The sequence below is a fragment of the Myotis brandtii genome, unplaced genomic scaffold (assembly GCF_000412655.1).
Source record: "Myotis brandtii unplaced genomic scaffold, ASM41265v1 scaffold656, whole genome shotgun sequence".
NCBI classification, from domain to species: Eukaryota; Metazoa; Chordata; class Mammalia; order Chiroptera; family Vespertilionidae; genus Myotis; species Myotis brandtii.
In genome coordinates, this window is record NW_005370548.1 from 84,670 (window position 1) to 107,574 (window position 22,905).

General features: G+C 52.8%; 2 protein-coding genes across 2 annotated transcripts in view; one reads left to right on the forward strand and one right to left on the reverse strand.

The window, feature by feature from the left end:
* Position 1: 1 nt before the first annotated feature.
* MMP21 (matrix metallopeptidase 21) lies at positions 2 to 5,503 on the forward strand (the record flags this gene model as incomplete). The annotated part of the gene is made up of 6 exons (XM_005880856.2): positions 2 to 191; positions 1,316 to 1,455; positions 1,666 to 1,807; positions 2,581 to 2,838; positions 4,061 to 4,233; positions 5,093 to 5,503. Coding segments are annotated over 6 exons (1,206 nt in total), but the record flags the coding sequence as incomplete, so codon positions are not given.
* Positions 5,504 to 7,896: 2,393 nt separating this feature from the next.
* The window catches only part of EDRF1 (erythroid differentiation regulatory factor 1), a gene marked incomplete at its 5' end in the record, with an annotated part of 28,270 nt that continues 13,261 nt past the window's right edge, over positions 7,897 to 22,905 (reverse strand). Inside the window, 13 exons of the mRNA XM_005880857.2 lie at positions 7,897 to 8,280; positions 8,954 to 9,105; positions 9,985 to 10,100; positions 11,292 to 11,445; positions 13,285 to 13,434; positions 13,596 to 13,754; positions 15,118 to 15,341; positions 16,516 to 16,734; positions 17,928 to 18,128; positions 18,430 to 18,618; positions 20,417 to 20,567; positions 20,783 to 20,854; positions 22,014 to 22,274. Of these exons, the coding sequence (XP_005880919.2) occupies positions 8,124 to 8,280; positions 8,954 to 9,105; positions 9,985 to 10,100; positions 11,292 to 11,445; positions 13,285 to 13,434; positions 13,596 to 13,754; positions 15,118 to 15,341; positions 16,516 to 16,734; positions 17,928 to 18,128; positions 18,430 to 18,618; positions 20,417 to 20,567; positions 20,783 to 20,854; positions 22,014 to 22,274 (2,205 nt within the window). The remainder of the gene's footprint in view (positions 8,281 to 8,953; positions 9,106 to 9,984; positions 10,101 to 11,291; positions 11,446 to 13,284; positions 13,435 to 13,595; positions 13,755 to 15,117; positions 15,342 to 16,515; positions 16,735 to 17,927; positions 18,129 to 18,429; positions 18,619 to 20,416; positions 20,568 to 20,782; positions 20,855 to 22,013; positions 22,275 to 22,905) is intronic.

A 22,905-nucleotide genomic window follows, 5' to 3' on the forward strand; every position in this document is an offset into this window, starting at 1 on the left:
GGCCTTCGCCAAGAGGACCCTGAGCTGGAGGCTGGTGGGGGAGGGCTACAGCCGCCAGCTCTCCGTGGACGAGCAGCGGCACGTCTTCCGCCTGGCCTTCCGCATGTGGAGCGAGGTGACCCCCCTCACCTTCCGGGAGGACCTCGCCGGCCCGGGGGCCATGGTTGACATAAAGCTGGGATTTGGACGAGGTGAGAGGGGCCAAGACTGTCCTCGCTGCTGGCAGGCGGGCCGCTCTGCCTCTCCCATAGGCCGAGGCAGGGACCTCAGCATAATGGGGACTTCGGGTCAAACAGACCGACTCGGGGGACCCCACCCTGGCCTCCTGCTCGCCTCAGTCACCCAGAGCAGTGGCACCAACCCGCTGCCTGCTGTTCTGAGATGGCACCTGGGGGCGCATTGTCAGCCTCTGTGGATGTTGCTTTATTACAACTCGCTAGGAAGGGCACGTGTGTCACCCTGCAGAGCCCAGAGGGTCTCCTGGGGACACGTCAGAGGAGGTCAGGGGACATGGCTCAAGGTGCTCACGTGGGCTCGGTGGGCTCCTCAGGGCACAAGGCAGATGGCCGGTCCTCCCCCAGGCCCACCCCTCTTGCTGCGTGGGTTTGGACACAGTCACTTCTCAGCAGCCCCCTCTGGGAACTAGGGGTCCCAAAGGCGGCCCCACGGTCTCCCTGGAGTCACGTCCTCCTGTGAGAAGCGCCCAGAGCACCGTTGGTTGGAAAACGATGTGAATGGAAGGATGTGACCGTGGGCAGCGCCAGCTTTACTTCCTGACCACACAGCGGTCAGGGGTCGGCGCAGACTGTCTCCTCCTCCTCCTCCTCCTCCTCCTCCGTGGCCTGCAGCGGTCCACGGCCACCCGCCCCCAGCTCTGCTCGTTCCCACAGCACTTAGTGCGCAGCTGTTTCTGTCTTTAGACTTTGTGGATTTTTATTGATTTCAGAGAAGAAGGGAGAGAGAGAGAAACATCAGTGAGAGAGGATCACTGATTGGCTGCCTCCTGCACACCCCCCACTGGGGACTGAGCCTGCAACTGGGCATGTGCCTGACTCAGAATTGAACCGTGACCTTCTGGTTCATAGATGAGACAGTCAATGGGGCTGGGCCATGGGGCTGGGCTGTGTCTTTAGACTTTATAACAGTTTATAAAGAACTGCGGCTCATGCAGCCTTAAGTGGAGGAATTAGTCCAGGCTGGACGGCCAGCCCCTGGGGCCTGGGGACCCTACAGGTGTCTATGCTCCCAGGTCCCGCCAGGTGGGGAGTCTGTGCAACGGGCACTCCTCGTTCACCTGCCCCCCCTCCCCCGCCAGGCCGGCACCTGGGCTGTCCTCGGGTGTTCGATGGAGTCGGGCAGGAGTTTGCACACGCCTGGCGCCTGGGCGATATTCACTTTGACGATGACGAGCACTTCACCCCGCCCACCAGCGACATGGGCATCAGCCTCCTCAAGGTGAGTGGTTGCAGCTGATCGTAGTGACGGGGCAAAGAGCAGCGTGGGCGGGTGGGAGTCCAGGCGGCCGGAGCCTCTCCTCCTGAGAAAGTTCCCTCCTCCTGCCCAAGCCTCTCCAGGCACAGCCTGTCCTCCCCCCACCCAACCCCCCAGGGCGGGCCCCAGACCCCCAGGGCTGGCCCTGCACCCATGGCTTGTGTTCCCTTCCAGGTGGCCGTCCATGAGATTGGCCACGTCCTCGGCTTGCCTCACAGCTACAGGGCAGGATCCATAATGCAGCCAAATTATCTTCCCCGCGGGCCAGCGTTCGAGTTGGACTGGTCAGACCGGAAAGCAATCCAGAGGCTGTATGGTAAGACTTCTGGGAGGGCACCCTCCGAGCTGACAGAGGACCCCGCCCCTCCTCAGTCTGACGCCCCGAGCAGCTGCCTGCCGGCTCTGGGGCAGCAGTGATGGGCAGCCCTGCCCAGACCAGGTGCATGGAGAGCTAAGCGCATGCTCTTGGGTTTGTTCCCCCGTGTCCTCTCTTTCCCGCGGTTCAGTATGTTCCCTGGAGGCAGGAGGGGCACGCAGTGGTTTTCTAGACCAGTGGCCACCGGGCCAGGCGTCCCAGGAGAGGGACGAGAGCTGGGAGCGGGGGAAGAAGCTGTCTAACCTCAAGGCGAAGAGCAGCATGGCCTTGCGGGAGGAGCTCTAACGTCTGATTGTTCAGGCCAAAGTGCGGGTGGTTAACCGCCTGCTGGAAGGGATTCATGATTTGGCGCTGGGGCCGCAGGGAAGGGAAGCTGCCCTCTGCTTCTCCGTCTGCGGCAGGGACCGTCCCCATTTCTGTGCGACTCAGCCGCCTGTTCTCGGCACGCAGCGCGCTTGTTGAATACCACGTGCCAGGACATATTTATCTCCCTCCATGGAGACCCCTCCTGAGCGTGCCCACAGCAGGCCACCGCGGCCTCTCCTGCTCCCCCACTCAGCCGGGTTGGGGGGGGGGCTGCTTCCCCTCATGGGGGGCCTGCTCTCAGGTGACTCCATAGGACACTCGGCTTAGCCACGCTCTGCACAAGTCACCGTGACAGCAGGAACCCTTGGTGTCGGCGCCGGGTGGCAAGTGGCCGGGCTTTTTCTTAGGTTCCTGCGCAGGCTCATTTGACACCGCCTTCGACTGGATTCGCCAGGAGCGGAAGCCCCACGGGGACGCCACGGCGCGGTTCAGCACCTACCTCTTCCGAAACAGCTGGTACTGGCTGTACGAGAACCGGAACAACCGGACCCGGTACGGGGACCCCCTCCCCATCCTCACCGGCTGGCGCGGGGTCCCAGCACAGAACATAGACGCCTTCGTCCACATCTGGACTTGGAGGAGAGACGAGCGCTATTTCTTTAAAGGTAGGGGTCCCGATGGCCGGCTCTGTTTCTCCTCTTGAACGAGTGCTTTCGGAGAGTGTTTTGCGCCCTGACTGGGGAGCCGTCCCTAACGCTCTTGAACTTAACTCCTGCCAGTTCCCTCGGGCTGTAAACTCTGAGCACAGGGATTGTGCTGTGTCCTCATCTCTTAAGCAGACACTGAATGGATGCATCGAATGAATGAGTGAGTGAGTGGACTGGGCGGGGCTCTGACGAGGTTGCCAAAGAACTGTAAGAAAGCGCCCTCCCTGCAGAAGTTTTCATCTGATTCTGGAGAGAAACCCCCCCCCCCCGCCCTCGCACCCCTCCCCAATGACAAGTGAAGGGGTAGAGCGAGCAGAGGGGACAACTGCTGTGACCCCAAATCAGGTGCGGAAGCCGCCCCAGGAGTCAGGACTGGAAGAAGGGGTAGGACCTGGAGTGCCCAGGAGAGGACCCTGAGTGGGGTGCCATGGGGGGCTTGGAGGCTGGGAGCGAATGAGCGGATCAGTGAGATGGCTGTGCCCTGGAGGTGGCCAGGCGCTCACGCGATGGGTGAGGCTGGAAGGACAAGGTCAGCCCCCGCAGAGCCTCGAATGCGGGGCCCAGGCAGCGAGGAATGGAGGCAACTCTGGGTGGGAGGGTCAGTGTTCTGGGGGAGGCAGGACCTGAGGTGGGGGCCTGGCGGTCTTGGGGAGCACCCAGAGCAGCGGTGTGTGTAGGCGCTGCCTTTCCTTCCCCTGCAGCCGGAGTTCCAGCACAGAGCCATGTTGCTTTAAATGGGAGCCGGGAGTTAACCCCGAGGCAAGAGCCAGACTGACACAACTTTGCATGCAAAATCTGCCCTAAGAAATCCATGAATACGTTTAGTCCTAATGGTCCTTCACGTCATACAAAGCATTCTTTCAGTTCAGTGACATAAAGGCATGGTCTCCGGCAGACTTCTGTAGTTGGGATGTTTCAGAGTAGGGAGCACACCCTTCTGTGGTTTCAGTCCTGACTGTAATCGATATTGGCAACACAGGGACCCCTGGGGTCAAGTCTAGAAGTAACTCGGGGAAAGCGTTCATCTGGGGGGAGGCCTCACTCAGATGCGGGAGTCCAGCCTCCTCCCACAGTCCCCGCAGGACTCCTCGGTTGGCTGGGGCCTGTACGGAAAGCTGTTGCTCTGTCCTTTCGGACTTAGCGGTAATAAGCCACGGCAACACTTTTGTTTGGCTCCCAGGAAATCGGTACTGGAGATACGACAGCGACAGGGATCAGGCCTACACGGAAGATGAGCAAGGACACAGCTACCCCCGGCTGATCTCAGAAGGGTTTCCTGGCATCCCGAGTCCCCTGGACACCGCCTTCTATGACCGAAGGAAGCAGCTGATTTACTTCTTCAAAGGGTCCTGGGTAAGTGGAGGCTGTGCAGCCTGGTGTTGCTTTTATTTTATTTTTTAATACTTTTATTAATTTCAGAGAGGAAGGAAGAGGGAGAGATAGAAACATCAATGATGGGAGAGAATCACTGATTGGCTGCCTCCTGCATGCTCCCCACTGGGGATCGAGCCCGCAACCTGGGCCTGTGCCCTTGACCGGAATCGAACCTCGGACCCTTTAGTCTGCAGGTCGACGCTCTATCCACTGAGCCAAACCGGCCAGGGCCTGGTGTTGCTTTTACCATCCCTGCTGAAATGTCAGGCGACCACGTTCTTGGTTAACGCTCTGCTGCCACTGCCCTGGCCGGGTGACGTGGTTGGTTCGAGCATCGTCCCGAGCCCCGGGAGGTCCATCCCGATCAGGGTACTTTCCAGGAGGCAGCTGATCAATGTTTCTCTTTTACATCAATGTCTGTCTGTCTCTCTCTGCCTTCCTCTCTCTAATGATCAATAAATATATCCTCAGGTAAGAATTAAATTTAAAAAAGGTTGTGTTGTTAGTGCATGCCTAAATGGCAACAACAGATCACCCCATCATGTGGAAAATTAAGAACCTTATGTATTTTTTAAAAGATATCTTTATTGATTTCAGAGAGGGAGAGGGAGAGGGAGAGAAACATCAATGATGAGAATCATGGATCGGCTGCCTCCTGCGCACCCCACACTGGGGATGGAGCCTGCCCTGGTTCCTGGGTCGGCACTCAACCTGAGCCACATGGGCCGGGAGAATGTTAAGAACTTGGAGCCCAGGGGATGTGGTGCCGTGACAGACAGGCCTGCTTCGCTGCTGAGCCAGTGATCTCAGAAAGGCCACCGTGCTCTCTGCCCTGCAGGTGTTTGCGTTTGATGTCAACAGAAACCAAGTCCTCGGTTCTTCCCCGAAGAAGATGACTGAGGTCTTCCCAGCGATCGAGCCGTGGAACCACCCGCTCCGGAACCTGGACGCCGCCTACTACTCCTACGCGCACAGGGCCGTCTTCCTGTTCAAAGGCAGCGCCTACTGGAGGGTGGCCAGCGCTGAGGACAGGCAGCGGCGCCCGGGGCTGCCTCCCAACGGCCTGTTCCCGCGGCAGCCCATCCCCGAGAAGTGGTTCGATGTGTGTGATGTCCACACCTCCACCCTGAACATGTCCTGAGGAAGCAGCTCGTGGACAGAGCCAAAGGGTTTCTCTTCTCAGAGAAAGTCGACTTCTCTTAGAAAACCCACCAGATTTTCAGTAACTGAAGCAAACAGGGCCCCAAGTTAAAACCAAAGCGGAAAGTATGATTGAACTTTTAAAATACTTGATTTAAAAATCCATTTGATTGATTTTTTGAAAAATTTTTTTTTACCGAATGATTTTACAGATTTTTTTAGGACAGGTTAAAAAAATCGCTGAGGAATCCGTCTGTTTCCCACAGATGTTAGGGCTCTGTAGCTGAGGTCCCAGCACGTCTGCCAGCACCCGCACCCCCATTTCCAGGGCAGGCAGGGCACCAGACGCGTCCTGCCCCAGGTCAAACGCGGAGTTGCTCTGGACCCGCATCCTCATCCAGCCGGGGGCCCGTGCGCTCTGCCCACTCCTGGGTGCTCTTTGCTTGAAAACAGGCCTGTACCCCAATGGCCCTGGACAGACACTCTCCGGCCGGCCCCTCAGAGCAGGAAACACTACTGGGCAGTTCACTGCCAGCGTAAGGCTCCTGAGCTCACCGTGTAAGCTTGTTTCCCAGGTCAGTGACCTTGAGGACAGGCACTGTGTCCCTTTACCTTTCATGTGACATCACTTCTTAACACAGACAGAACCCTGTGTCATCTGGAATGACGGACATTTGGGCACGGAGGGGAACTGGGAAAGGACCGACAGTCCCATGATCAGGCCACAAACACAGTTCTTTTTATTTTTTTTATTTTTTGGTGCCCTGACCGAGAATCAAACCCAGGACCCTTCAGTTCACAGGCCGACGTTCAATCCATTGAGCCACACCGGCTAGGGCCACAATTCTTTTAAGGAACAGCTAAAACACAAGCACTTTGAAGCAGTTTTAAATTAAAATCAGCAAATTACAAAACATTGTGAAGCACCCTTCCCATAAGAATTGCACACCACGCTTTGACAAGGGAAGACAGCCGGGCCGGTATCTTCTCGCTTAGAGACAAATTTCTCTGGACTGAAAGGCTGCTCGGCCGTGGGTGTCGGCCAGGATGAGCGTTGCTCGGGTGCCTGCCTCCGGCTCTTTCCGCAGAGGGAGAGACCCTCTCTGATCAGGAATCCACTGGAAGAGGTCCACGGGTGAGTCCAGGCTAACTACAGAGAGGACCTCGATGCCGCATGCTCGCCGCAAGGACAGCGAGCAGACATGGCTGACTCACAACTGCTTTACCATTTAGTCAAAACATTAGGTGCTTCAACGACTAACTTTTGAAAATGGATGCAAATCTGTCCGAGGACAATGCAAATAAACAACAAGGAAGTGGACAAATGGCGAGAGAGAGGCCTGCAAGCGTTGCCGGGTCCGCGCGGTGTCGGGAGACCCCTGACAATCTGCCCGAGGACGCAGTGTGTGAAACCCAGCTGGAAACAGGTCTCCCGTTTCCAGGGCAGGTCAGCCTTCTTCGGGGTGTCGCTGGAGGGGCTGCCAGGTGGCCTGTAGGATCGACCCAGGGCTGGCACTGTAGGCCGCCGGGCGGGGGACGCGCAGGCCAGGCCGCTCTCGTCCACAGCGGCGTGGCGCATGAGTCTACGTATCACCCTGGCGGGACGAGCACAGCACCACCCAGACCCGGGAGAGTGGGCAGTGTGTGTGCAGCCGCCGGGAGCCACATCGCCTTGACAGTCCAGGGAGAAGTCAGTGGATGGCAGAGCCTTATTTTTAATGCTTTTAAAATCTTAATTTGTAAAAAATTTAAAAAAATATATATTTTATTGATTTTTCACAGAGAGGAAGGGAAAGGGATAGAGTTAGAAACATCGATGAGAGAGAAACATTGATAAGCTGCCTCTTGCACGCCCCCTACCGGGGATGTGCCTGCAACCAAGGTACATGCCCTTGACCGGAATCGAACCTGGGACCCTTGAGTCCACAGGCCAATGCTCTATCCACTGAGCCAAACCGGTTAGGGCTGTAAAATTTATTAATCAAACCAGTTCAAATCAAAATTTGATGTAAACAACGTGAAATGAAAAAAGACGAAGACATTTTAAATAAATAACTTATTTATTCAAAATAGTTTTCTGACCTTATTCACAGTTTCAAGTTTAAAATAAAAGTGGGGGTAGAACCTATTCTTGGTCAACTGTCATCCAAGTCAAAGGGAAGTGGGTCGGTCCTTCAGAACACGCACTAACACGGAGAACTGCATGACGGCTGGTCTTCGGAAACCCCGCACTGAAGCTTAGAAAGGCGACTTCTTTCCGTGCCGTTCAGAGGGAAACGCTGTGGCTCTAACCACGTGACCACCGACGTCCCCGGGATAAAGGTCCCCTTGACCTAACGTAACATTTATCCAAAATAATTGTGTCTGAAACCCACGTAGCTTAACATACTCAACAACACTTACAGTGTGACGGCACCACACCCCTGCTTCTGAGAGCAGCGCAGAGCAGCGCAGAGCTGCGTCTCACTCTGATTCCGGCACTTCCCACGCGTGGCACCACACCTCAGCTTCTGAGAGCAGCGCGGAGCTGCGTCTCACTCTGATTCCGGCACTTCCCACGCGGAAGCGGAGCTCGCCGGCCCGTCTGTGGGGAATGAGGACGCTGTGCTGCCGCGCGGTGCCCACTGGAGCGGGTACCTCCCACGCGTTTAATAACGAAGCACCGAGTGGACAAACCGGCCCGAGTGCAGAAGGCACGGACGAGGCGCCTGGGGTGTGGCCCTGGCGAGTCACTGCACGGCGCTGCCGCGCGCGAGCTGGTCCAGCAGGTGGACGAGGACGTCGATCCTTTCCGGGAGGCTGGTGTTTTTGTTGGCGGTAGCTCTCAGAAGCTGGGAGTAAATGTGCTTGTTGGTTTTGAGGGCCACATCTTCTTCCATGTTATTGCTGGGTGAACAGAACAGAACAGGACAAAACAAAAAGGGACGTAAACAGTGATGCCCCCTTCCCCCCCGTCACAGTCCCTGTGTCTGCAGGGAGCAGGTGCTCCAGTCATGCCTGGTCCACACCTTGGGGATTGGTTGCTTGGGCGTTTCTAGACGTTCCTTTCCACATATCAATGAAAACCAAAGCCATTCCTTACACAGTTGAGTGCCTGCCGCAATGTACAGGCAATGCTCCTGGCCGTGAGCAGAACGGCCAGCCTGTCCCTGCCTCCCTGGCCTCTGCACTCTGTGGGGTGGAGGTGGGCAGACAGCACTACCCAGCAGGAAGGAGTGTCCGACGACACACGCTGGGAAGGAACTCCAGGGAGAGGCTGGCTGGGAGCTCCCTCAGCCGGTGTTCACATCGGAAGCATCTGGGGGCTGCCTCCCTGGAGCGAGAATTCCCTCAGACTTGCAGCCCAGACCCGACTCATAGGACTACTGCGCCTCCACCTGGCTGCAATGCCGGCACAGCTGGTGTGAAGGCCCCGGGGCTGGTTCCAGCAGTTCCCACTGAACACCCACCCCAGGTCCTGGGGGAAGACGGGCCAGAGCACACCCGTCCCTCCCCAGCGTTGGTGCTGCGGCCGTGCGCCCCGCAGGCAGGTGCAGGAGACCCGCACACGCGCGCTCACCTTGTCTTCTTCTTGGCGGGAGACAGCAGCCTGATGGACTGGAGCAGCAGGAACGCCAGCCGGGACTCGAAGATGCCGAGCAGCTTGAGCACCTCCTCTCTGTTCAGACCAGGAGCCGAGTCGGCCACGGGCGTCGGCTCCTCACTCTTGGGCTGCAAACAGGGAGTTTCTCACCAAGTTTCCCAGCAGCTACGGTTCACGCTGAAGCGATGGGCCTGGGTTCCATGAACCCAGCAGCTTTAAAGGAAAACCAGCGGCCAGCACCCAGCTCTTTCTTCAGGGCAGGCCGATGGGTGCGGTGGCGGCGGAGGCAGAGGCTGTGAGCAGCATCTCCTCCTCTGCCCTCCCAGCATCACTTTAATGAGCTCAAACACAACACAAACTGTCTCACAACTAACAGGCACCTACGAAGAAGAAACTAACCCTGAACGAAGACCTAACGCTCCACCATCAGACGCAAAAGGAACAAGATGGCGATGGGTCCCCACGGGGCCTGACAAGCCGGGGCCAGGAGAGCCGCCGGCTGGGGCAGCACGGTCCCGGGAGGTTCCCGCTCGGTGGCAGCAGCAGGGACGCCGGAAGCCCGCACACCAAAGGCCCCACTGCTCCCGGCAGTTTAGCAGAAATTACAAGAGGGCACAGGCCCTTCTTTCTCTTAGAAAAACAAAACACTCACGAAAGCAAAACTTAACAGACTGAACCCAGGGCCTTCCTAACCAAGGTCTAAGTGGTTATTTTAAAATGTAAAGATACACTGCAACTTCAAGAGTTAATAATTCCACCAAGAAAACGTACTAAGTCACTGTGAGTGTTTATGCAGAGCTGACACATGTATGTTCGTATATACAGGGTGGGGCAGCCAAACAGCTGATTCTTGTATTGTTATTTGTTAATTGTTGTATTATCCTCCATACGGACAACTGTAAACCTACTTTTGCCCACCCTGCACACACACACGCCCCACATGCCTGCTACATGCATTCACCCCTCGGCGTAGACATGGAACACAGAGAGCACCCCTTCTCCCTTACCTGGCCCAGCTCCTCCACGAGCTCCTTCCTGATGAGCTGGAACGCGTGCTTAGTTCTCACCATGATGTCGAGAGCCCCAGAGAGTGTTTTCAATTTCCCGACGTTGCTATTCTGACCTAGAGTGTGAGACACGAAGTGGTCGTTCCTGTGTGTGGAATCTAGACCCCCAGCCAGTCGATGCGCTAATAACAAGTCTGACTTTCAAACGCTGTCAAGGGAGCTCAAGAGACGCACATCTTCTAACCCCAACTTTCCTTAGCAACGACCCCAGAGGAAAGTGTGCGTCTGCCTAGAGCAGTGGTTCTCAACCTTCCTAATGCCGCGACCCTTTAATACAGTTCCTCATGTTGTGGTGACCCCCAACCATAACATTATTTTCGTTGCAACTTCATAACTAATTTTGCTAGTTATGAATCATAATGTAAATATCTGATATACAGGATGTATTTTCATTGTTACAAATTGAACATAATTAAAGCATAGTGATTAATCACAAAAACAATATGTAATTATATATGTGTTTTCCGATGGTCTTAGGTGACCCCTGTGAAAGGGTTGTTCGACCCCCAAAGGGGTCGTGACCCACAGGTTGAGAACCGCTGGCCTAGAGCAACAGCTAGTCCCCGGTCCCCTGCCTCCCACTTGGTCCTGCTGAGCGAGCACAGCTCTTGGGAGAGTCTGGTTCGAGTGGACCAGCCGGGAGGAGCTTGCGGCACGAAGGCCACCCCACCTCGGACCAGCCCCATGATGCTGGGCAAGTCTCTGTGGCACTAAGTACCAGGTGTCCCACCAACTTGCTGTTCACAGCAGCCAGACCAGCTAAGCCAGGATTCGATTTATCCTCTGACCTGAATAAACTTCAGCCACCAGACACCACCAAGCTCCCACCCCACCCTCGGGAGCTCACATCCTTGTTACCTGACCTGGCCCAGCGCCTGCAGGTGGCCTGTTCCAGAAGCCCACCCCCAGCTGCAGCATCGTGCATGTTACAGGGAGTCAGGGGCCGCCTCTCCTTTCCCGCTGCTCCCTCATCCCAGTTGTCCGCAATGACTTACGTCTTTGTCTAAACTGCCCTGTCACCATTTTTTTCAAATATGGGCTCCTGGGCTATGGTTCAACATTTCTAGTCACCGAACAGAATCTAGTCCATTTCTCTCTGGTCTCTACCCAAAGTCACTGACTGTGGGAAAAAGAACAAAGACAAAAAAACCCACTCCTTATGCCTGAGAGAGACCGCAGGTCTGCCTGGCTCTAGGAGAACCCAGCCCGACGCCGACGCCCACTCTGAGGAGGGAGACGGGACTTACTGCTCATCTGGAACTCGGCGAAGGCCACCCGCTCCAGCTGCACCCGCAGCAGCTCGCAGGGCGTGTCCTTGAGCAGCTGGAAGAGCCTCCCCGCTTGGCCGTAGTGCAGGTCGGCCAGCACGCGGTGCTGCTTCCGGAGGTACTCGTCCCCGACCTGGAACCACAGGCAGTGAGAGCAGCGGGAGGCGGGGCTGCGCCACAGCATCACCTCGTCTCCGCCTGGGCCACGCGTGATTTCAGTGGCGGTGTTTGTATGTGTTACAGTTTTAGCTTTCACATCGAGGCCTTCGCTCCACTTCTGGGTAACTCAGGAGTCAACCCCGCTCTGCACATGGATGCCCACTGTCTCAGCGCATTCGCTGAAAAGACCATTCTTCCCCCACTGGCTTGTCCTGGACTGTTAAGCTCGCTTTTGCCTTGAGACTATGAGGCCACCTGAGCAAACTGGAATTGTGGTTAGGGGCCTCCTGTGGGCAAAGGGAGAGTCGAGGGCCTCAAGGACAATCATCTAAGGATAAAGGAAACTCAGAAGTAACCCTCGCCCAAGGGAGTGCAGAGAAGCACGTGGAGCTGAGCTAAGAAAGGAAGCCCACGAAATGAGAGCCGACCCGAGGGACTGAGCGGACTCTAGCAGGAGCACGCAGCCTCCCTGGAGGCGGCCCCTTCAGCCCAGGCCTCCAGGAACGGATGCAGGCACACAGGCACCCGAGCACCAGGCTCCGTGCACAGACTCTTCAGAGATTAGTTCTCATAGGCTCAGCCGAACAACAAAAAGTCCAGCAATCACTGCAGGGATAACAAACCATGATGTAATCACGAGGACTACTGCGCTGAGGAAATGAGCAGCCACACGCACCACCTAGAACAGCGGTTCTCAACCTGTGGGTCGCGACCCCTTTGGGGGTCGAACGACCCTTTCACAGGGGTCGCCTAAGAACATCGAAAAACACATATATAATTACATATTGTTTTTGTGATTAATCACTATGCTTTAATTATGTTCAGTTTGTAACAATGAAATTGGGGGTCACCACAACATGAACTGTATTAAAGGGTCGTGGCATTAGGAAGGTTGAGAATCACTGACCTAGAGGAACCTCAACGTGATGCTAAGGAAAGGCCACTAAGCCACAGAAGAGAACGCACAGTATGGCTCATTCTACACCATTCACAAGCAGGTAAATGTGTACACATTGCCCTGGCCAGTGTGGCTCAGTGGGTTGGGCGTTGTCCTGTGCACCAAAAGGTTGCCGGTTTGACTCCTGGTCAGGGCACAGGCCCAGGTTGCAGGCTCCATCCCCGGTTGAGGTTGTGCAGGAGGCAACCAATCGCTGTTTCTCTCTCCCTCCCTCTCCCTTCCTCTCTAAAAACCCCCGGTTGAGGTTGTGCAGGAGGCAACCGACTGCTGTTTCTCTCTCCCTCTCTCTCCCTTTCTCTCTAAAAATCAACAAAAGATCTTAAAAGAAAAAAAAAAGACCATATTGTCTAAGTGGCAAAACACAGAGAAGGCACAGAAAATGCAGGATGGTGGCTACTCTGTGGGTGTGGGGAGATTCCATAGGGAGGGGCGCCCAGGGATCCTGTAGCACTCTTCCACCCTCAACCTCAAGCCGAGCACGCAGGGCTTTCTTTCCTTTTGGGATTCTTTCACGTACACGTTTCCTGTAAGTCCCTACGTGCTCTATTTCACAATAAAAAATTTCGAAGATGGGAAATGGGTACTTCAAGATTTACACAAAGCTACTCTTACAAAGCCTAACTATATTTTAAAAATCAAAATACTACACCCAGGCAAATATATAATTTTGCAAACTAAGACCCAATTGATTATAGTACAGAAAAATATTCGGCATAAGAGAGGGAAAATGCCTACTCGCCAACTTTTTCTAAGTAGCTAATAGAACAGGAGGCATTTGAAGTAGACACTGAAGCATAAGCACCCAGAATACTTTTAAGTGGACCCGGCCCTGAACGTAACCGGGAGAGGCAATACCTGATTCCGCAGGCAGCTGTGGTACATGGACGCCAGCCTGTGGTGGATGGTGGCAGCTCGATACTGACAGAGGGGCTGGCGGGCAGACGCCGAGTCCACGTCGCAGTATTTCAGGGACTTCATCATAGCTTCACTGACCTCTTTTTCAATCTATTTTTTAAGGGGCGGGGGGGGGGGGGGATAAAAGAGACAAGCCTATGACTTTATATGAGAAAGTTAAGAACATGAAGCACTGCTCCCAGGGAAGACGCTCAGCACCTGTTAGAGGCTGCAGGTGGCAGAAGGCTCCTGCACAGCCCGGCGGCACATACCTGCTCCTGCGCTTTCCTGGACAGCGGCGCGTAGTCCTGCTGCAGCGTGGCCATGGTGAAGTAGGTGGTGGACAGCTCCCAGTTCACCGAGTCCCAGACGGCAGGGTGTCTGTCTCGTGTTCCCAGGGACCTCAGCGCTTTCAGGTAGTAGTCCACGGCCTGGGCGGAGGAAATCGAGTCAACACGCCCCTCTTCCCAGTCCCGGGTGGTGACTGGCTTTGGGGAGGACATGTGGAAGGACCGTGTTGGGGAGGAAGGCAGCGCTGTGAACATGCCTCACTGAGGAAATTTATGCAGCTCTGAAGTACAGGCTCCCCTGGAATGGGAAGCAGAGCGCTCCCGTGAAACCCCTGGTAAGCCGAATGGCGTAACAACAAGACGCAATTACCATTAATAGAGGAAATTTTTGAGGGTTGCCAGACCTAACATTGAGTGCATTTTTATTCCGTTCACCATCATCAAAGCGCTTCACTCCGCACGGGTTACGTTAAGGGTCACACCCTGAGCTCTCCTAGGCTTTTCTGACTCTCAGGACACAGCTCACTCAGGGACGCAGTCAGCAGAGATGTAGCTCAGACGCTGAGTGTGGTTCCGGGAGGGGCCTAGCTGGGAGGGTGCTCGGGCTTGGGGCACACACTGCCTCAGGAACAGCTCACTGCAAAGCAAAGGCTGAATGCTTTCTTCACTTTTCCCTTTCGTTCTAGAAGCAGGAGTCCTCTTCAGGTTTCTCCTGGCAGTGAAAGCAGGCTCCCATGTAGATCTTTTGTAAACAAGGGGGGCTCCCTGTACTCGGTTAAACATGTGCTTGCTTTGGCACGCCTTCTCCAGAACTGGGTGTGACCACTTGCCAAAAAGTACTCGATAATTTAATCAGTAAAAGAAACTCAAATTTTAAATCCCTTAAAAGTTAAAATTTTGAAATTTTGCTTCCATATTAAACATTTACTTTTTCTACACATACGAATTTCTTGTTCAAGTTCATTTGTCCTCCCTTCTATGGGGACAGTGTGTTTTCAATGATTCCTAACTGCTATAAACCAAGAGTTTATTAACCTTGGATCTGTCCTGTGCTATAGATATTTCTCCTAGATGGTGGTTTGCTTTTCAATTTTGCTTTCTGTTGTGTCCTTTAAAAACTGTATTTTTGCACATTTAAGTTGATCCATCTTTTACTTTGTGATTTCTGCTCTTTACGCTGGGAAAGTCCTTGCCCAGCCATGAGCTGATTCCCCTGGTACCTTTACAGTTTCACCTGTTCATTTCCATCTTTAATCCACCTGACGTTTACTCTGGTTATGCCAACACACTTCACCGAAGATCACCTTTTGCGCACCAAGCCAGTGTCATCTCCAGTCCTGAGTGCCTAGTACACTCAGGCCTGTCTGAGTCTCCCAATGGTCTGTCTAGTCCTGTGCCAGCCCACGGTTTTCATTACTTTGGTTTTATGGTATTTTAGTGGAGCAATGGGAAAGGTAAGTGGCAGTTAGGTATGAATGGATGAACCCATGAGCAAATGTGTTACCTTGTTATAATACAAGCCTTCCTCTGGTGAAAATTCACGTTTAAATTCGTCCCCTGCGCCACAGTGCGCCTGTGCACAAATCCGCATGAGCCTCCCCGTGTTACATAACAAGAGGGCAGCATTTGTAGCATCATCAATTGACTCGAAGTTGTGAATTCCTTTCTCAAAGCAAGAAAAGCTCTTTTTCCACAATTGTTGCTCTGCAGTCGACACACTTTTGCTCACTAGATGAAAAAACAAAAACCTGTGTAAGCAGGCACCCGAGGAAGCCCGCTGGGTCTCCTGATGGATCCTGAGGACGGGGGCAGGTCCAGCAGCGCCCGCCCTCCCCACACCTGCCATGGCCCACTGGGCGCTCCCCTCACCCTCACCTCCATGCCGAGCGTGACTGTGTTTGGAGAGAGGGCCTCTACAGAGGTAATTGAGGTTAAATGAGGTTATAATGTGGGGCCCGAACCCAACATGACTGGTGCTGTTATAAGAGAGACACCAGGGACACCCACAGAGAAAAGACACAGCAAAAAGGTGGCCGAGGACAGAGCCTCAGAGAAAGCCAACCTGGCTGGGACCCTCCGCTTCCAGGGTGAGAGAGATCAGTGGTCTAGGCCACCCGCCGGGGCTCTGTTATGGCAACCATGCACACTCAAACGCAGCCCCCTCAGTAGCAGCTGGCTGGTGCCACAGCAGCAAATAAAGCCCTCTGGCACGGCACTGCCTTATGAAGACTGAGTTTAAGAGCACAGTCTGTGCTCCCTAATTTCCTAGGGTTCTGACTTTCCCTTTCCATGCTCCTTCACTGACTTACAAAGCACAGGTTCTTGAATCTCAATAAATACATATAACATACAGTAAAAAAGGCTTTTTTTTTTAAAAGCACAGTTCCCCCACTAGCTATAAACTCTTTGTCCCTAACGTCGAGCACGGTTTATAGGTCAAAAAGCACACAACTTATTCGCCTTCTATCTCAGCCCTCTCCCCGCCTAGGAACTGCGCATCCTGCCCCCTTCTAAACACCCACCGACCCTACAATCCTGGCTCCTTCCCAGGGCTGCCTCTCAGCCTGGACAGCCCTCCCTTCCCCACACCTGCCTGCTGACGTCCTACGTGACATGTACCCATCTGCTCAGACCTCACCAAAGCCTTCCCAGTCACCGCAACTTCCACACACGCCTCCCTCCCATCGCAATGCGCCTGCAGCACTTATGGCAGCGCACAGAGAGGCACGTTCCCATCGGCCTCCTCGCCTCAGAGAGAGACCCTGCAGCCACCACGTACAGCACCAGGCCTGGCCCAGCTCCAGGACTTAAAATCAAGTGCCACAGTTCCTTGCTTGAGCCAAGATCCATGTGACTTTCTGATAGAAAAGGCAATGAAGAGAGGACTCCAAGGGATACTCACCCACTCGCTCACTCTGTAACGCAGCAGCCTGGTTCATATAAAACACCCCGATTTCATTCCTAATGTTGCCCATTCTCTTCAGCACTTGTACGTAGTGTTCTGGATTTTGGCTTTTTAAGTCACTAAACTGCAGGATTTCATTGGCAGCCTCATAACATTTACAACTAACAGAAAGTTGACTTTCTAAGTCTGTAGACAAATCAGTCGCCCACGCAAATCCTTAAAAGAAAGGAAATGTCACCACTGTGATTATGCAAATCCTACTTCCTTAGTATCCAAGTAATCTGACACTTTTAAGGTAATAAAATAAGTAATTGCAATACAGTATAAATATACTAAGATTCAACCAATAAAACTAAACATTTAAGCTTCGAAGCAAAGATCTCTTTATTTAAGAAACTATTATCTTGCCGAAACCGGTTTGGCTCAGTGGATAGAGCGTCGGCCTGCGGACTGAAGGGTCCCAGGTTCGATTCCGGTCAAGGGCATGTACCTTGGTTGCGTGTTTGATTAAAAGAAATATTTTCCTGGCTAGAAATACCAGCCAACTGCCGTGCCCCAGCTTCCACCAGGTGCGCCTGCTCACCGGTGAGGGCCTGACGCTGTCGCTGACACAGGGGAACCGCCTTGCTCTTTCTGAATGGGAGCAGCTCCTGCAGGAAAGCTCTGCAGCTACCAGGGGCTCATGGACTATAACGCTTGCCTATCAATGTCAGACTCACTGAAGAAGCTGCTGGATGGGCCCTCAGACTCAAGCTCGCCACCTAGTGGGGATGGGAGTAAACTTGGGTGCAGAGCCCCAAATTCAAGGGGAAAAAGGGTAGCACTCCTGATGCCACCCAAATGCTTGAGAGAATGTCATTCTCACAACAACGTATTATAAGTCCAATGAAAAACACACTGAGGCCTTTCTCACGTCAAAAAGCACACAACATTTTATTCTAGTAGAATAAAATGAGGGGCCTGCTGCTGTGGGCTACGTTTTCCTGTCTCCAGCTTAAAAATCGGACAACTCCAAACAGAGTGACATATTTAGTGAGACTACCAACCCTGAACTAAGTTTAAAAATGATCTCAGTGCCTGAGCCCCAGGAATTATTCAGAAGGTAATCCATCTACTTCTACCAATGCTATTGCTTTTCTAAAGAAATCACTGCCTGGTCAGCTGACTACAGTTTTATTGAAAAACCTCCTGAGAAGACAAGTGCAGAAAGTCGACGCAATTGTCTGAGAGCTTGTTTATAGTTAGTTCTAGTTGTATAAGTAGCAATTACCACACACACACACACACACACACACAAGCTTGCTCCACATTAAAACTGAGAAACAAGAACACAGAGCAGCATCAAGCACCAACACGCCTGCCCCTTTTCCCACAGTCCCCGTGCAGGAACGCGGGGTCCCGCCGCCCACCTTGACAACTGGACTCCCGGTGGAGGCTGTGCAGTATCTCCTGGTCCTCCTTCGTCTGGTAGTTAAACTCCTCCAGGTGAGCCGCCCGGTTGTTGGCGTTCTGCGCCAGCATCAGCTGGATGTCGCCGCAGAGCGTCAGGTACTGGGAGAGGAACAGCAGCACTTCGGAGAGCATGTTGGTGCAGAGGCAGCAGTAAGTGTCTGTGGGGAGAGTGGGAAGGAGGAAAAGTGCATCATGAACACAGTAAGTGTTAAGAAAATCTGCTACCAGCCGTATCCACTCTAAGTTTATTTTATACCAGAGAGCAAACATGGCTTCATGCATTTCAAAATAAAGATGTCATTAAACCACTTGGAGCAGAAAATACTAAGTGACACCCAAGATGCAAAAGATGGTTTTAAAATTAAATTTTACAACAGAAGTAGGAATAAAATTTTACTGACACAGATGTCTTCTGTTCCCCTCCCAAAGCCTGTGACATGCTCATTCGCAGGGGCTCACCGTGGCTCTGCAGAGCTAATTTGATGTATCGGAGCGCGCGTCCATATTTCTGCAGACTCATGGCAGCGTCAGACAACACGTAATAGGCTTTTGATGACTTGAGGATCAGCTGGAGCTTCATTTTATGTTGCCAGGAGCCAGGGGTCATTCCGGACTGGCTGGAGCAATTGCCCTTCTGCAGGGAGCCCACTAGGACACGGGGAGAGGGAGCACGTTTCATGTTCACGTGGGGCACCATGAACAAGTAGTTTCTGCTTCTTAATAGAGCACTCACTCCAGGCTCAGGCGCTACTGTTGTGACAAGACTGGTAAACACCACGTGTCAAGGAACCACGGAGGGAAACTGTTTCCACAGACGCTCTGCGTTTCCCGGGCCTCCGCCTCCCAGCAGCGGCAGCCGTCACTCTCTTTCAGGGTCACTGACGTCACTCCACTCACCACCGACACCCGCCTCCTGCCTCCAGTCTGCCCGGGAGTCTGCCAGAAAGCTTACCTTCCGAAAGCCGGCTTTAATCACGGCGGAGCCCTGCTCCGAAGCACTGAAACAGCCTCTCACTACTTACTAAGTCGTGATAAGCATCTCAGCCCACTTCCTGAGCTACCTTTTCTCAGTCTCACTTCCCAGCCCTCCTCCCCTATTATCCATCCATCAGTCACAGCCAGGTGACTGCTCGCTGCCCACCTCCGTCCACTGGACCGCTTCCTGTAGCAGAACAGCCTTCACTTCAAGTCCAGCCTCTTACACCTTCTTCACCCAAAAATGATCACACTGTGCCACGCACTGTGCCAGGCACCAGAAACGACATGAAGTGACGTGGCCTCTACCCCAGGCTGATCCATAAACCGCCTCAGGGGACACGTGCAGGCTCACACAGAACAAACTGCCGTGGGGGCAGCCTCCCCCATCGCCCAGCCTCAAGATTTCTCATTTTGATCAGATACAACACGAGTCTTTCAAAGCGATGAACAGTCTCTACTGTGGTCTTACTCGTGCATGTACATCTTTTCCCTACTCCATACACATACTCTGTGTGAGGCATGTGAGAACTGAAGCTGACTAAGGTGTCTGTGCAAGCACAGCTGACGGTGGGGGAAGGCAGGCCTAGTGGCAGGGGACCCAGTCCTTCCGCTGGCCACAGAGGGGAGCATGGAGACCCTGACCAGGAGCTGGGTTTTCAACAGCTGCGAGGGGGAGGGAGGGAGGAAGAGACAGAAAGGCATTTCAGAAAAAGCACCATGAAAAGGCACAGTGTCTACGTCCTGGGCGGTTCTCATCGTATCTGGGTTCGAGCCTGGCACCCAGAAGTGCTACATAAATGCTGGGGAGACTACCCCCCCCCCCTTTATGCTCATGAAGAGAAGATCCCAAAGCACTGGGTATTATTGCCCACTCACAGATTTTCAAAACATTTTTAAACTGAAACAGATTTTTAAAGGGGGAGGAGATAAGGTTGGAAAATAAATGTAATTTAGATTAAAATAAACCAGAAACTCAGACTTTTACTTCAAAACCCACATGTTCTTCAGGAAGTGGTGCTCCCAGAATGAGCGAGATGACCTTCTCAGTGACGGCTCTGGCCTATCAGGTACTGCCCCGAGGCAAGAGCGGCTAGGAGCCGGGCAGGGCTTACCAGTGCACTGTCCCAACCCTCTGAAGTAGGCACTACTGTTGTCTTCACTTGGAGTGAGCCTAGCAGAGCTGCATGCGAGCCAGGGCTGGGCCCGGCTGCTCTGAAACCCCTGCGGCTCTCGCTGAGGCAGGGGTGTCTCAGAAGCACCCGAGGTTCTCACTAGAGACACCCGTGAAGGATCAAAGCGATCCGCTGTTTTGCTTTGAAGGACCGGACATTTCCCCTCCTTTCCACTCACATGTTCTCCTCCTGGTCCGGCAATGAATGCCTCACTGACACAAACAAGTCGGCTGCTGGCCAAGGACTAGCATCTTGTTCTCCGGAAAAGGCCTTATTTGCACATCAATTCAACTTACTTTTGTCCAAAAACAAGGCCATCTGCTTCTCCAGACCCTCAGGACCCCCCCTTGCGGATTCATCTTCATATTTCAACGGGATTGGGGTGCTGGGGTCAGCTGCAGGGAGGTCGCTTTCTTTCTTAATGCTGCTGTCCACAGATTTTAAACCCTTTAAAGCAAGGAGACACGGTTACTGTGCCTGTAACTGAAGCTCAACTAGAAACTAAATATAAGGCAGGATCTGAACTACTGAGTGCATTTAGGAGAATTTATATTTTAAAAACTACATTTGACCTGAAAGAGTTGGAAAAAGCTAATTTTCACTTTATGCTTCAGAGAGAGAAAACCCACAGCAGGAAATCCTTCAGACACCAACAAACTCACCTCCAGAACATAGCTAAGCACAAGTCTGCAGCGTTCTTCGGTGTCATGGCAAACTGGAAACGCACAACTGGGCTTCAGAAACAAACATTTAAAATTATTACTATGCGACCAGTGTGACAAATTCCACACCTCTCAGTTCCTGGGAATTACTAAACCTCTAGAAATCAGTAATTTCAAAATGTGCTTGTGTACTCAGCTTAGTGAGGTATTAAGGTTAATGTAGTGTTTTAATTGCAGATTCAACTGATATAATAAGCATCATCAACACAAATCCTGCTTAACAAAAAGATCTTCCAGCATACGTGTTGCTTTAAGTACTTATAATGTTAAAAATTATTCTACTCAACAAAAAAGTGAACGTGAGTAGTAATGTTTTAGATAAATGTACACCTAATCTCCTAGGTCAGCTCAACTTCTAATCAGCACGGACACTGGGTAGCACAGCTACCACCACCATCAACTGAGCAGCAAGTTCAGTCACCAGTGGTCTCACTGTATCCCTGATGCTCCCTAGGGCAAGCCCAGGGAACAGCCCCACCCACTGAGTGGTGCTCTGTGGCAGGGCCTCTGCAGGGCACTTCCTTTTGGCGACTCCCCAGAGGGTGGGTTACGCTGACTGGACTGCAGAGAAGCGAGCACAGGTGAGCGGTCTGTCCAACAGCACAGAGAGTCCGTGTTGGGGCCGGGGCTCTGGACGATGCTCCGTTTCAAAAAGGACACAGAGCCCTGGCTGGTCTTGCTCAGGATTAGAGCGTCGGCCCACCAACTGAAGGATCATGGGTTTGATTCCAGTCAAGCGAATGTGCTCGGTTCAGGCTCGGTCCCCGGCCAGGTGGTCAGGATGCATGCGGGAGGCAACCAATCGCTATGTCTCTCACATCAACATTTCTCTCTCCCCCTCCTTCCCTCTATTCCACTTTCTCTAAACATCAATGGGAAAAATATCCTCAGGTGAGGGTTCACAGAAGGGACACTGAGAAGGCCAAGCCAACTAGAGACGTTTATGTGAATACTGACGACATTTTTGGAGTGCTTCAGAGAAGGACAGAAAGTGTTCCCCTGTGAACAACTGTACACTACACATCACTCCGTCTTTATCATCTAATTGCTTCATGAGCCGGGGTCTTGGTTACAATGCAGCAACGCCATCCTCTGAGAGGCTGACTGTGCGCACTCGCCCACTGTTGTTTTTCCCCTGGTGCCACTTCAATACACACTGAAACATGCTTACTCTGATCTGATGGATGGATTTGTACTTCTCTGGAACTGACAGTTCTCCAACAGACTTGATGATGGCCACTGCTTTGTTGTCGTCGGGAGGGTCCGAGCTGGTGCAATAGGACCCATTTTCATCGCTGTCTGGCATCTCCTCCTCCTCCTCACTGTAACTTTCATCAGAATTCTCATTTAAGGGAGACTCTGAACTTTCTTCTTTTTTAGGTTCATCCAATTGAAAGAGTTCTGAAAGCATGTAATTGGCTGAAGCAATAATCTGATAAAAAGAAAGAAAAGGCGTGACTGTGATCAACCTGAGCGCTCTCAGGTGGAAGGAGCTTCACTGTGAGCGAGCCTCCAGGCGCTCCGCACGCAGGCTGCCCCCGGCACAGACCCGGCAGAGAGGCCCCGCCTGTCACCAACACCCTGAAGGCTCTGAAAGTCTCCCGGGTTGTGTGTTTACTTCCTGAAATTCTCCCGTCCCAGCGCTCTCTCTTAAAAAAGGTGGCAACTGTACTTCACTGGAGACGTAAGTCCCCAGGTATAGTGTCGTAACTACATTAGCAAGTATCCTCCCCATCAACTGAGAAACAAGAATTTCTCTGCATAAGCTATAAATTACATAGGCAACTAGTATTTACTATGCAATCTATGGCCCCGGGGGAAACCCCCCACTAGCTTAATGAGGGAAAAGTCCACTGTGGTATCTCTTAAATTGGGCACGTATATATTACTATTTATCTCACTCTATTATTTATTATTAAGTGGTTCTAATAACATTTAATAGTTGTAACACCATTTTCTAACTGTCACATAAACTATTCAATATCAATCAAACACCACCCCTTCAACCAGCAATTAGATATTTAAGTGAGAAACGGTTTTGCCATTTTTCTGCAAAAAAAAAA